The sequence below is a fragment of the Panicum virgatum genome, chromosome 2K, assembly GCF_016808335.1.
Source record: "Panicum virgatum strain AP13 chromosome 2K, P.virgatum_v5, whole genome shotgun sequence".
Lineage (NCBI taxonomy): Eukaryota > Viridiplantae > Streptophyta > Magnoliopsida > Poales > Poaceae > Panicum > Panicum virgatum.
This window is the reverse complement of record NC_053137.1, coordinates 58,222,114-58,235,850: the sequence shown is the minus strand read 5'-3', so window position 1 is coordinate 58,235,850 and position 13,737 is coordinate 58,222,114. Positions and strand designations below refer to the sequence as shown.

General features: G+C 52.8%; 1 protein-coding gene and 1 non-coding gene across 2 annotated transcripts; one reads left to right on the top strand and one right to left on the bottom strand.

The window, feature by feature from the left end:
• Positions 1-3,547: 3,547 nt before the first annotated feature.
• On the bottom strand, positions 3,548-3,686 carry LOC120696354. Its single transcript, XR_005684130.1, has one exon. It is a non-coding gene; the product is annotated as a small nucleolar RNA Z247 (small nucleolar RNA).
• Positions 3,687-8,020: 4,334 nt separating this feature from the next.
• On the top strand, positions 8,021-9,132 carry LOC120689614. Its single transcript, XM_039971957.1, has one exon. It carries the CDS (start codon positions 8,142-8,144, stop codon positions 8,688-8,690), a length of 549 nt encoding a protein of 182 aa, XP_039827891.1. The 5' UTR covers positions 8,021-8,141; the 3' UTR covers positions 8,691-9,132.
• Positions 9,133-13,737: the final 4,605 nt, after the last annotated feature.

The following is a 13,737-nucleotide window of genomic DNA, read 5'->3' as shown; positions in this document are numbered from 1 at the left end:
TTCTATATGTTTTGTCCGCGCATGAAAAACAGGATTAGCAGAAAGATACTTAGCTCCAATATTGTCACACCATAGTTTTGCTGCTTGCGGTGTCTGAATGCCCAATTCATATAACAGTGTTTGTATCCACATCACTTCTGCTGTAGTATTTGCTACTGCTTTGTACTCAGCTTTAGTACTTGATCGCGACACTGTCGTTTGTTTGCGTGCACTCCAAGACACCAAATTCGCTCCCAAGAAAATAGCAAAACCGCCTGTTGAGCGCCGATCATCCAAGCAGCCGGCCCAATCAGCATCTGAGAAGGCAGTAATGAGTAGTGATGATGACCTGCAAATCTTAAGCCCAAGCTTAGTTGTGTGCCTTAGATACCTCAGAATCCGTTTTACTGCTGCCCAATGAAGAGTAGTTGGCGCATGCAAAAATTGACAAACTTTGTTCACTGAGTAAGAAATATCGGGTCTAGTTAGTGTCAAATATTGCAATGCTCCAACGACACTTCTATAATTTGTAGCATCACTCGGACCAAGTGGAGAACCTTGATCTGCAGATAATTTTTCAGAAGTAGATAGTGGCGTATTCACCGGTTTACAATTCAACATGCCAACACGTCTCAAAACATCATTTGCATATTTCTCCTGAGTTAGCAAGATACCATTATTTACCTTGTTTACCTCTATTCCAAGGAAATAATTCAGATCACCAAGGTCCTTCAAGGCAAATTCTTTATTCAAATCTTGTAGCAGTGCTGATGTTGCATCCCGTGTAGAGCTAGCAACAATAATATCATCAACATAAATAAGTACGAACATCGTAACTGTCCCCTTGTTGTAGTAGAACAAAGACGTGTCGGCCTTTGAAGATTTGAATCCAAGCTCATGTAATTTGGTACTCAACCGTGAATACCAAGCCCTCGGTGCCTGCTTTAAGCCATACAAAGCTTTGTCTAACTTGCAAATGTAATTAGGAAGAGACTGACTCTCAAATCCTGGAGGCTGCCTCATGTAGACTTCTTCTTCTAGAAAACCATGGAGAAAAGCATTTTGCACATCTAGCTGTCGTAAACTCCACCCTCGAGAAATAGCAATTGACAAGATAATTCTAATGGTAGTTGCTTTAACGACAGGACTAAAAGTATCTTCATAATCTATTCCATACCTTTGTTTAAAACCTTTGGCGACCAACCTAGCCTTGTATCTGTCAAGACTACCATCTGATTTTCTTTTGACTTTATAAACCCATTTACAATCAATTATATTTATGCCTTTCTTTGGTGGAACTAGATGCCAAGTCTTATTCTTCATTAGCGCCAAATATTCAAAATCCATAGCTGCTTTCCAATTCCTATCATGCATGGCTTCTTCTAAATTTTGCGGTTCACCAGAAGAAGTAAGGAACCCATATTTAATAGTACCATCAGTATATACCTTTTCTTTGCGAATCCCACTTTGCAGCCTTGTTCTAGGACGTGTGCATGCTGCTGGAGCAGAAGGTCCCTCGTCTAGTGAAAACATTGATTCTGGTATAGACATTGAGGTGCCCCACGTGTCCTCCTGCATACGCTGCTCCCCCTCAATCGCAACCTCACCAGGCCTGGAGGGAGCAGATTGCTGCGAACGTAGAGCTGCTGACGACGTGGTAGGCGGGAATTGACACGGCAGGTCTGCGGCCGGCAGTCCTGGATCCCGGGGCAAAGGAATATCGTGATCAGTGTTGGAGTCACCTCCTGCTAACGGAGTCGGATCATCTTGGTGCTCCGTGTCGATGCTGTGGTGATCATCTGCGCTAGTTTCTGATGCTCCAGGACTGCTGTTTTCATCAGGATTTTCACACAAATCATCAGCATAATTAGGAGGGTTAGTCACATGGTCAGCTATATGTTCCATCCCAACAGTAGGAGAGAAAAGATGGGAGGGGAGGAGGGTTATCTCGGACTGAAGGCGAGCTCCTGCATTTGGATGAAGTGTAGAGAAAGGAAAAATTGTTTCATCAAAAATAACATCCCTAGAAACATACACATGTCCCGTAGCCACGTCAAGGCACTTGAAGCCTTTATGGAGATTACAGTACCCAAGGAAGGCACATCGTTTTGATCTGAACTCGAGTTTGTGTTTATTGTAAGGTCGCAGATTTGGCCAACAAGCACACCCAAAAACTCGAAGGGACGTGTAATCTGGTTTTTGTTTGAAGAGACGCTCCAAGGGACTTTCAAAATTAATAACTTTGCTAGGAACTCGATTGATGAGATATGTGGCAGCTAGAAAGGCTTCATCCCAGAATTTTAGTGGCATGGAAGCATGAGCAAGAAGGGCTAGGCCCACCTCTACAATATGGCGATGCTTACGCTCAGCTGAGCCATTTTGCTGATGAGTATGAGGACATGAAACTCGATGCGAGATCCCAACTCGATCAAAGAAAGAATGAAGCTTATGATATTCTCCACCCCAGTCTGTCTGCATTGCAATAATTTTTCGATCAAATAATCTCTCAACCATATTTTGAAATTCATGGAATTTTTGGAAAACTTCAGATTTGAACTTAAGGAGGTAAATCCATGTGAATTTACTGAAATCATCTATAAAACTGACATAATATTTTCTCCCCCCAACCGAGGTGAGAGCGGGACCCCACACATCAGAATAAATAAGCTCCAAAGGATGACTGGAATGATTGAGAGATTTGGAGTAAGGTAACTGATGAATTTTAGCCTTTTGACATGCATCACAGACTGACTCTTTATTTGACTCACTAGAGCAAGGTAAACTATTGCTATTAACAATCCGACTAACAATAGGAAAAGATGGATGGCCTAGGCGACTATGCCATCGATCGAAGGAGGGCTTGACAGCTCCAAAAGCTTGCTTTGTTGGGGTGCTGAAGGGAGAGGATAAAGTCCTTTGTGGCATCTTCCTCTAAGAATCGTGTTCTTCGTGGCCAGATCCTTGATCAAAAAATAATCAGGATGAAATTCAAGAAAAGCTGAATTATCTTTAGCTAGGCGATGAACAGAAACAAGATTTTTAGCAGCTGTTGGAACATGAAGGATATTGTTTAGATGTAAATTGCGAGTATGAGTTGGAACAATAGCATGACCAATATGACTAATCTCCATACCTGAACCACTTGCTGTGTTTATCTGATCATTTCCTTTGTACTTCTCGGGAATTGAGAGCTTCTCAAGATCACTAGTTACATGATCAGTAGCTCCCGAATCTGTATACCAGTTGGTGTCAACTGTGTATGTGTTGATGGCCGCAGCAACCAGGCGCTCATCCGGTACATAATTCTCATCAAAACGATGCCAACAGTCAGTAGCAAGATGTCCCTTTTTGAAGCATACCTGACAGAGAGGCCAACTGTTGTTGGAGTTGCCTCCCTGTGAACGCTGATTGGAACGTTGCTGATTGTTGGAGTTTCCACATCCTCATCCATAGCCACGACCGCGATTACCTGAGTTACCACGGCCACGACTTGAACCTTGAGCGCCACGGCCTCCTCTGTTCACGTTGTTTGCAGAGGAGCCCGATCCATCTTGAATTTCCAATCGAGTCTCAAAGCTGAGAAGTTGTGCATATGCTTCAGCTACTGAGATCGGCTCCAATCTAGTTACTAGAGCAGACACCACGGGATTGTATTCAAAGTCCAATCCGTTGAGAATGTTGGCGACAATTTCTTCTTCATCAAGCGGCTTGCCTGCAACTGCCATCTCATCGCTGAGGGACTTCATCTTCCCGAAATATTCAGCAATGGTCATGGAGCCCTTCTTGGTGGTCGTCAGCGCAAGGCGCACATTCATTGAACGAGCGCGTGTTTGTGCGGTGAACATGTTTTCCACCGCGCTCCATGCTTGTGCCGCCGTCTTCGCAGCAGCGATCTGGGAGAGGACGTCCTTCATGACGGACGTGAAGAGGAACTCGAGAACCTGTTGGTCTCGAGCAAACCACTCCTCATAGGCAGGATTTGGTACCTTGACGGTCTTGCCGTCGGGACCTTTTTCATCAACCTCAGCCTCGGGAGCGCCGGTCTTGCCGGTGATATAGCCTTCCAAGCGTTCACCACAGATCGTGGTGAGCACCTGCGCCTGCCATAGCGCGTAGTTGGCCTTGTTCAGCTTCTTTGTGATTTGGACACCGAACAGAGGATTGGCAACATTGGAGCTGGACGCCATGGAAGAAAGCTAGATGCAATCTAGGCTCTGATTACCATGAAAGAAATCAGAGGTGCGAGCGTGGGAGAAGCGCTGCCCCTAAACTCAGGGTGCTAGCGTATGCGTGTTAACTTAACGTGCAATGCACAGGAGAGTTACAATATATAGAGCTCTAGAGATTAGATCGGCCAAACTAATTTACAAGAGATCTGTTACAACAAGACTACAACAACTGCAACTAAGTAAAGGCCGATCATATCTCTGAGAGTCCTAACAGATTACATTATCTAACAGGCAACGTTCTTCACTTTATTTGGTGGAATTCCTTCTTCAATCTTCCCCCAGGTATAAAGATTAAGCACGTGCATGTTGAGCCTTTAGGCCGGGACTCTGTTCACTTCATCTTAACTGCATCCAGGTAATAGTATTTCTCTCTAACACAAAACCAGCACCAATCAGCCAGCAATATTTTTCTCTCATAAAAAATCAACACCAGTCGCCAGAAAGTCCGGGAAAAGCCCAGGGGTTGATGTGTAGTATGTCTATGTAGGAATTGTCGGGCGTTTGTGCTTTTCAGAGAGAGAATACAGGTCAAGACGGGCCTTCTAGAAGTTCTCGATGGTGGGCGCGTTTGAACTGGACGGAAGGCCCGATTGGATGGAAGGAAGGCAGCCAGCTCTCTAACTCCTTATTATAACACGATGATGCGTTCCGGCCCATCCTACCTCGATGGGCTTGTCTGGATCGTGGCCCATACACCGGAAGCTTAGGCCCTATAAGAATGCGCCCAACATTCGTTTTTTTTACGAGGAAAAATATTTTTTCATTAGCATGATTAGGTGACATTATAGTTTAGAAGCACATCATGTTCAATACAACTGGGAAGACCTCCTAACCAAACAGCCGAGCTGCATTCCCACGAATCCCTGGAATCTCTAAATCCGCCTCCTCAAGGCTCGTCGTGGAATTTGTGAGGACTGTGAGAATGCTCCATTGAGCAAGTAGATGTTTGTCCAACCCAGAAATTAACGCGCACCGAATCTGAACCCATGCTTACCAACACCCCCCCACAAAAAAAAACCATGCTTACCACAGTGGAAATTGGAAAAGTCGCATGTCACGTGCATATACTCCACGTGTTTGTGCAGTTCAGCCGCGAAATTAGCATATTTCTCCTCTTCCGCGGGAGCACGCGCGCGCCCTACGACGTCTGATCTGATCTGATCAAAGATAAAAAAACACGGCGATAAAAAAATCCCCCCCAACCCAGGTCGTTCCCGGTTCAAAAAAATCCCAACGTATCCGCGAGTCCCAAGTCAAGCAGCAGCGGTATATTCCAGGACTATGCCAAGGCCCAGCAGCGGTATCTCTCACGGGCCTCACCTGACGACTCAGAAATTTTTTTTTGACTTTTTTTTTCCGCCTCCCCCGGCCGCATTTGTGTCCGGGCTGCGAGCCTGCAACTGCATGTGGGCAGAAAACGTGGCGGCCATGTCTGGCGGCTAGCACTAGCAGCTCCGCCCCGGTTCCGGTTCCGGTTCCGGTTTCCAGGCCTTCCGCATGCATTCAGTTGCAGCTATAGCAGCGACAAGTTCATTGAATTTCTTTTTGTTAAAAGACAAGTTCATTGAATTTGGACCGTGTCGATCGGCAGCCTGTCCTGCATCCGCGAACAGATTCATCATGGAGCTAATTCAATGATGAGCTCACGTAGTTTCGCGAGAAAGCCGTGAGCGCGCGGGTCCGACACGATCAGTTGATCACACTTCCCTAATCACACCACGCGAACCAACCTTTTTATCGTGTCCTCCTACATACAGCTAGCTGCGGGCTTTGGCCCGTGACGTGATCGCCACCCACAACACTACAAATCTCCTCTTGCCGTTTAAAGCGTTCACAGGCGCCGCCCCGCCGGTTCGCGCTTCGCAGGAACGATCTTCTTCTGGCCACTCAGACCACCACGCACCTCGCACGAAAAGCAGTCCAGGTGCAACGAACGGGTTGCCGGGGTGGGTACTTGGGTACTCTACTCCGTTAGATGGCGGCTCATCACCGTTTCCCCGTTGCCTCTTCCTCTACGGCTCTATACGCATTTACTGCCGCTGGCCGCTAATTAGATCTGACACACGTGGCGGGATTATCTTGAACTAACCCTCGGCTTCCGGATAGCATCAGGATCAGCGGAGGGGGGGAGAGGCTGGGTGGCGTCAGCACCGACGCCAGCGGCCAGCGCACCACACATTCCACCGCCGCTAGATGCCCAGATCCCACCACGTGGGGCGGCTGGCCCACCCGCATTGGCTCCGCCCGCGCCGGAGGGACGTGGCGGGCGGCGAGGCCAGCGCGGCGGCGGGGCCGCCCCTGGCGCCTAATCCACCCGTGGACCCGGTCTTCGTAGACTGAACGAAATCCAGGCTGTGTTTGGTTAGGGGTGAAAAAATTTTGATGGAAATTTTTTGCAATTTTGACCACTAATTAGAGATATTAAATTAAGTCTAATTATAAAAGCATCTCCACAACCATAGATACTGTAGTAATATTGTACCTGATGAGATCTTTGACCGCATGATTTGACGATGGTGAGAGCATGATTACTATAACATTACTGTATCTAATAATGTATTAATTAGACTCATTAGATTCGACTCGCAAAGTTGCATCCATCTCTAAATTTTTTTTTACAAATAGACTACTCTTACTGTTACAACCAAACACGGCCGGCCTCTCCTCCGGATAATGCCGTGCTCCGGCGCGGTCTTCGACACGATGTCCGCACGCACTGGAGTACTGCCCGCACGCGCGCGCGCGTGGAGCCCTGGTGCACAGTACTGTAGAAAATAGAGATAGGAACGGAGCAGGAAGCTTCGCGGTAATACACTGGTGAGCTGAGAGAGAGCCTGAGACCACTGGATTTTGTACCTGTACGACGGTCGACGGCCTGTACTCCTACTACTACCTCGTATTCGCCAGTCGAACAAGCCGGCGTTGACCTAATAGCATTATCCCATCTCGAACGGAGCTTGAGTAATCTTGTGGGAGCAAGCAAGCAAACTACCTATCCCAAATACGTACTGCAACTTTTTTTTATATGCGTACATGATCGATGTCGTCATCGATGCTTTAGCTCTGTGCTCCGATTTGTTGGATGATTTTTTTTGGGAACAAAAAAAACACACGCAGCACATTACGGATAAGCGCGGCGAAATTTCTACTTACGGCCATGGATAACGTTTCGTCCGTGCACGGTGATCAAGCCGAGCCCGAGCAGTGCGCACACACACATCCCGTGCCGTGACACAGTGTGCCCAACGATGAGGACAAGAACACGACAGTACGACACCATGCCTGTGTTTAGTTTATCCAAAGTTTCTAAATTTTCCGTCATATTGAAATCACATCGAAACATTAAATATAGTAAATGACACATGCATAGAACACTAAATATGGGTAAACAAAATAACTTATTGCACAGTTTGGATGTACATTGCGAGATGAATCTTTTGAGCCTAGTTAGTCCATAGTAGGACGATATTTACCACATACAAACGAAAAGTGCTACAATATTTTTAGCTTTACTTTTCGCAATTTTTTCTCATCTAAACACAGTCCATGTACACACATTGACCAACTGCTGCTCGAAACGGAAAAAATACAAAAGGGAACCAAGACCGCCGACCCGACCCGACTTGTAACTACGTCACGGACAGGTAAACTGCTGGGGTAACGTGAATCGGTTACGCACCCGCGCGGAGCCCGTCGCGACAAACCAACACCAGCTCGGGCCGCGGGCCCCGCTGTGGCCGGTGGGTCCCGCCCCCCACCCTCGCCCGCGGCCTATAAATCCTCGCCAGGTTGCGCCCGGCGCCAAACCTTAACCAATCCCCCGTCTCCTCATCGCTCGCTCGCTCTCTGCCTGGAGGTCAGGTCTCGTGCGCGCCCGGCTTTCCTCTCCTCGCCGCCAACCAATCTGACGCCGACGCTCGCTGGTTGCCGCCGATGGCCAAGGCGCGCAGGCCGCCTTTCGCTGCCGCCGAGCGGTTCCTCGGGTTCCCCCGCGGCGGGTCACCGGGGGCCGTGGCGCCGGCGCCCGACGGCGACGACCTGCCGGACCTCGCCGAGGCCGACGTCTGGTACTCGGGGAGCCCCTGCCCCGCGGGATCCGGACCGGTGGAGGCGGAGGGTCGGACGGCGGCGACGGCGGGGGGCGTCGGCGGGCGGGCGGCGCGGCGCGGGGTGCAGGGCGGGCTGAGCCGCGCGTTCGGGGACGGGCCTGGGCGGCCGGTGGCGGCGTCGGCGCCCGTCGAGGTGCCCGCGTGGCGGAGCCGCTTCGCCGTGCCGGACCCGGAGCCGGCGCTGCTGTTCGAGATGGAGATGGACGACGACGACGGCAAGGCGGGCGCCGGCGGGTGGGTGCCGCCGCACGTGTACCTGGCGCGGCGGCAGGCGCGGGCGTCGGTGGTGGAGGGCGCCGGGCGGACGCTCAAGGGCCGGGACATGTCGCGGGTGCGCGACGCCGTCTGGAGCCGGACGGGCTTCGACGGATGACGACGACGACCACCATCAAAAGCTTGGGTTTTGATTTCCCCTTTTGCCTCCTCGACCACTCGCTCTCAGATTTCTCCTTCTCTCCTTTTTCCTGGATGAAAATTTTGTATCTCGCGCGGGTTGCTGCTTGTTTTTGGCCTCCGATCCATCGGCGATTGAGTACTAATCAATGGGAAACAACAAGAGATAGAGATGAGCAAGGGATGTGTGGTGTGTAGTGGCACCAGTATATAGCTCAACAAGTACATTCATGGGTTGAATAATCTGGTTGCTGATTGGGCGGTTGGGTACTCGCTGGCTCCAACTAAAATCAGTTGGGGCCTGATGATTCTTTCCTTTGGGCACTTCCCCTAGTTTGTTGTGGCCTCCAAAAGACAAAAAATGGCCATGTGTTGTGATCCAAAATTGGAATCTTTATATGATATTTCCCCCCTTCTGATTCTGATGACGCGCTTGAGCTGGATGAACTTCCCAAGTCCTATTTCATATTATGAAATACTACAAAATGGCTGTACAGGAAAAAGGAAAAGATAAGCAAACTGAAGAATCAAAATCATAATCGCGCTCATCTACAGTAATCGCAAACTGAAGAACAAACTTCACAATCATTTCGTGATGCGTACATGGCAATAATCGCTCTCATCTACAGTAGAAGCAGGAGGCCAGGCCCAGGGGCACCTCCAGCTCCCATGCCTTTAGCTTGACGGGACGACGTGTATTTTGTTCTCTACTGCCGCAAGCGGATCGGATCACCGTGCATTCAAGCAAAAGAAATCACCCCCCATCGTCCCATCCTATCAGATCACCCTGATGCTACGAAAGCGCGTTCGCCGCCAAAAGACGAGAGGTGGTTTGCTGAAATAGAATAGTGTTTTTATTCGCATTCGAGCATGTGCTCGAGTTATTATTAAATATTTTGAGATGATGAAGTGATAGCAGGAGAGCTGTGAGGAACATTCCTCTCTGGGAAGGTTCCGGCATGCAAGCTTCCAGGAATATGCGGCGGTTCAGAATAGGAAAAAGTACATTTTGACCCCATCAACTATTGGGTTTGTTTTCAACTTTAACCCCCAACTACAAAACCGGACATAATGCACACCCAAACTTTCAAAACCAGATCAATTTATACCCTGGGACTGATTTGGGTGGTATTGAGCTGATGTGGCGGAGGTTTTGACTGCGTTGACCATGACGTGGACAAAATTGGCCACGTGGACGCGCTACTTCCTTCTTCCCGACGCCAGCGACGACCACGACGAGGGCGCGGTGTCGCAACTTCCTCCGCCGGCCCCAGCCGGAGCTCTCCTCGGCCTCGGCAGCGGTGGCCGCGGCACACGCGCGAGTTCGGCACATCTCGGGCGGCGGCGAGCGGGGGGCTCGACCGCGCAAGGAGGGTCGCGGCCCGCACGGGTATATCTACCACCGCACACGCGTCCCTTGGCTCGGCGCCCCTCCGCCTCTCCCCTCTCCCCCGCTGCATTTCGGCCTCGGTGGCCACGGCCATGGCCTCTTCGGTGGCCGCCATGCCCCATGCGCCCGCGCAGTGGAGGTACCCCTCCCGCCCCACCCTGTCCAGGGGATTCTTCAACTCCTCATCCCGCCGCCGCAGCCCGCGTCCTCCTTCTCCTCCCCGGACGCCGGTGCCGGTGCTTCCTCCTCCGCGAGCGAGCCCACGCCCAGGTGCTGCCGCCAGATCCTCGAGCGCCCGCCCCCGCCGAGTAGCGCCAGGGAGGCCGAGCTCTTCGAGCTGGCGTCCGCCACGCACCCCGTCGCCGCGCGCGCGGCCGTGTTCCGCGAGCCGTTCCCGGCACCCTTCGACACATCCTCGTCCTCCGCCGGCGCGCCCATCGAGCTCCCGCCGTTGGGGGCCCATCATCGCTTGACGAGCCCGATCCGCTCCTGCAAGGTACCGGCGGGGCGGCCATCTCCGTCCGGAGCGGCCTCGCCCCCATCACCGCTTGACGTCCCGGTCTTCGCCTTTCTCGCCACGCGCGCACTGTGCGTGCCCCACCTGCGCCATGCATGCATTCGCGCGCGTCACGCCCGCGGCAGAGCGCGCCGCCGTCTGCCGATCCAAAAACAGGGGAGCTCTGGTGCCGACCGAATTCGCGAGGCACAGCCCATCGCCATCCGATTCCTCAAGCGGGGAGCACCCCCACCACCACCGCGACCTCCCCAGCCCATTGTCCCATCTCGCCGCGCGCCACCGCGTCCTCCCGCCGGCGAGCTGCGCCGCCCTCAGGCCACCGTCCGCCGCGCCGGTGAGCTTGCCCTTCCGCGCCTTCTCGTTTCGATTCGAGGCCATAAATGGAGTCTCCTAGGTTCCCCCGTCATGATGCTTCCGCTAACTTTTGGCGTTCTCAGCTTGGTCGCCGGGGATGCAGAGTGTCGCCGCCGTCGAGGACCCCGCGCTCGGCGAGGATGGCACGCGGGAGGCCGACCTCCGCGACCTGCTCCTCTTCCTCTACATCCAGTTCTACAAGGGGAAGGGGATGAGCACGGGGATGAGGAGTAGACGCTCGTTCCCATCCCCGGCGCACCGCTCCTCCACGACAGCGGCGCCGGGCATGCGTGCGTGCACATGGTCGCCGGATGAACTGTCGGCGGCGCGACGGCGGCAGCTGTGGCCTAGCTCCTTGCCCCCCGCGCGCATGGCCGCTTCACGCAGGGTGACTGGCTTCTCGCCCGCGCGCACCGTGGCAGCCCCGGCCCGCACGCCCGCGCCACCGCCGTCGATGCGGAGGCTCTGCTCGGCTCCCTTTCTCTCTCTCTGAGTCTCTCCCCCCCTCACTATGGCACGTGGGCCTCGGGCCCCACCTAACGGCCACCTCAGCGCCATGTGTCCAAAACTGCCGCCACGTCATCATGAAATCCCAAAAACCGGCCTGAGGGTATAAATTGACCGGTTTGTAGAGTTGAGGTACCTAAATTAGACGGTTTTGAAGTTGGGGTCAAAATTAGACTTCTCGAAGAGTTGAGGGACTAAAGGTAGACTTTTTCCTTCAGATTATCATATAGTTTCCAGTCAGTCAGTCAGTAGCTTTATGGAGTATCCACTATCCACCGTGATATATGGTGCTGGAGATAAGATCCGTTCAAAAAACAAAAAAGAGGACGGCCGAAAGCAGAGATGGAATGCTCCTGGGTACTGATTCAACGGGACAGTAGTACTTTGTATCCACAGCTGCAGCAGTACTGGATGCTCCGTTCTCCAGTCTACCTTCAACTTGGTGGCCCTTCTGAGCGAGGGAAAAAAAAAGTGGAACACTACTCCCATATATCAATGCAGCGATACAGTAGGAGTAGTAATCAGGAGCTTGGGGTGGTTTTTAATCGGGAGAAGGGGTATTTTTCAGACGCGACACGCACGACGACAACCGTAGGTCCGCCGCAGCCTATCGGGGAGGAGGCGTGGCGAGGCATGGCATCGCGCCCCACCACGCGCGGCCCCCGGAGCAAACGACAGGCCGGGAGGGGGAGCGAGCCGAGCGATCGACCGCGGGGGGGACGGACGACGGCGACGGGACACGTCTCGGCGCGGAGGTGGAGCCCCGCCGGCACACATGCCGCTCCGCTCCGCACGAGCGCAGACAAGCCGCCCCGTCGTCGTCGCCGCCCCCGTCCGTCCGCCCGGCCCGTCGTCCTCACCTGCTTTCCGGGGACAGGGACGCGTCGTCCTCCCGCCACCATCGCATCGCGCCCCCGGCCCCGCGGTGCCGGTGCGTGCACCTGCTGCGATCCAAGGGCCACAACCCCTGCCGGAACGGACCGTCGCTAGCTAGCTAGCTCGGCGGCCCGACCGGTGGCGCCGCGACGCGTGTTGTTACCGCCGCCCCCCCCCCCCCCCCCCCCCCCCCCCCCCCCCCGGGCCTCGGCGCGTTGCGGGCGGGTGCTTGGCGGCTTGCTCGATCGATCGGTCCCCAAGCGATCGACAGGGACCGCGCGCCGTGTCGTCTGTTGCGTTGCGCTCCGCAGGAACAGCCCAACAGGTGGTCCGTTTCGGTTTCCCCTCTCGTCGAGGGAACAAACGAGGCGTTTTTTTTGAACGATAGGACTCGGTCATGGATTATATGGAGCCATTTCTCTGTTCGTCAGCTCCAGCAGCCTCCAGCCCAACAGTATTTTTTTTCACATCGTTCCAGCACCAGTTTCTAAACACCAGTCAGCCAATAGTGTTTTTCTCTCACACTACTTTAACCACCAGCTCCAGCTCTAGCCCAGCGAACAGAGTGATTATTTGAACGAGGAGGTGCTAATAAAATCAAGTTAGCTTGAGCATTTCTAGCAGAACCTTGATTTATGTGCACGCTAGGTAATATAATAGGTCGTTCACTTCATGTGTAGGGTCATGTTATAATTGTGCGAGATATTATTTGTTTGTGTTCCGATTGAGATTCTTATTTGAATGATTTACCTCGGTTTCAATTAGAATTTCAATTGATTTGTCCGGATTCCGAACAAGAAAATATTGCGTGCTTTGAAAATAAGTAGTAATAGAGATAGAGATAGAAATAGATATGACCTACTCAATTCTATGATTCTAATTTCTTTTTTTTTCAAAAGAGAGAGTAAGACTCGGGTTCACACCAAACCAACACAATAACGCCACCATAGTACTACGTCCTACCAACATTTGCTGCTTGTCTCGTTTGGAAAAGGGGTGCAGCCACGAGACTTCCACGGGAGGAGTTCCCTGCCCCGCGCCCACAGCCAAATTAAAGGTGGCCTGACTGGGCTGAGAGAGACGTCCAAGTCCGGTGACCGTGCGCGGGGCAGCCGAGAGGTACAGTGGACCCTGCCCGGCACCGTTCTTCCGGGCTCGTGCATGCACCTGCAGCGACCTCCTTCGCCGCCTGTCGCCGCCGGCCGGCGGCCGCTCTCCGACGGCCGGCGGCCGCTCTCCGACGGCGCGCGCACGCATGGATTTGTCCCGGCCCCCGGCGGCCCGGACGCCGACGAATTCTCTCCTCCGGCGGACGGCCGGGCTCGTGACACCACCAACGCCGCCGTATGTGAATCGATCACGGGCGTGTTATGTTCGTGCGGT

Coding starts and splice junctions, on each gene's coding strand:
- LOC120689614 (XM_039971957.1), top strand. CDS start 8,142: ATGGCCAAGGCGCGCAGGCCGCCTTTCGCTGCCGCCGAGCGGTTCCTC.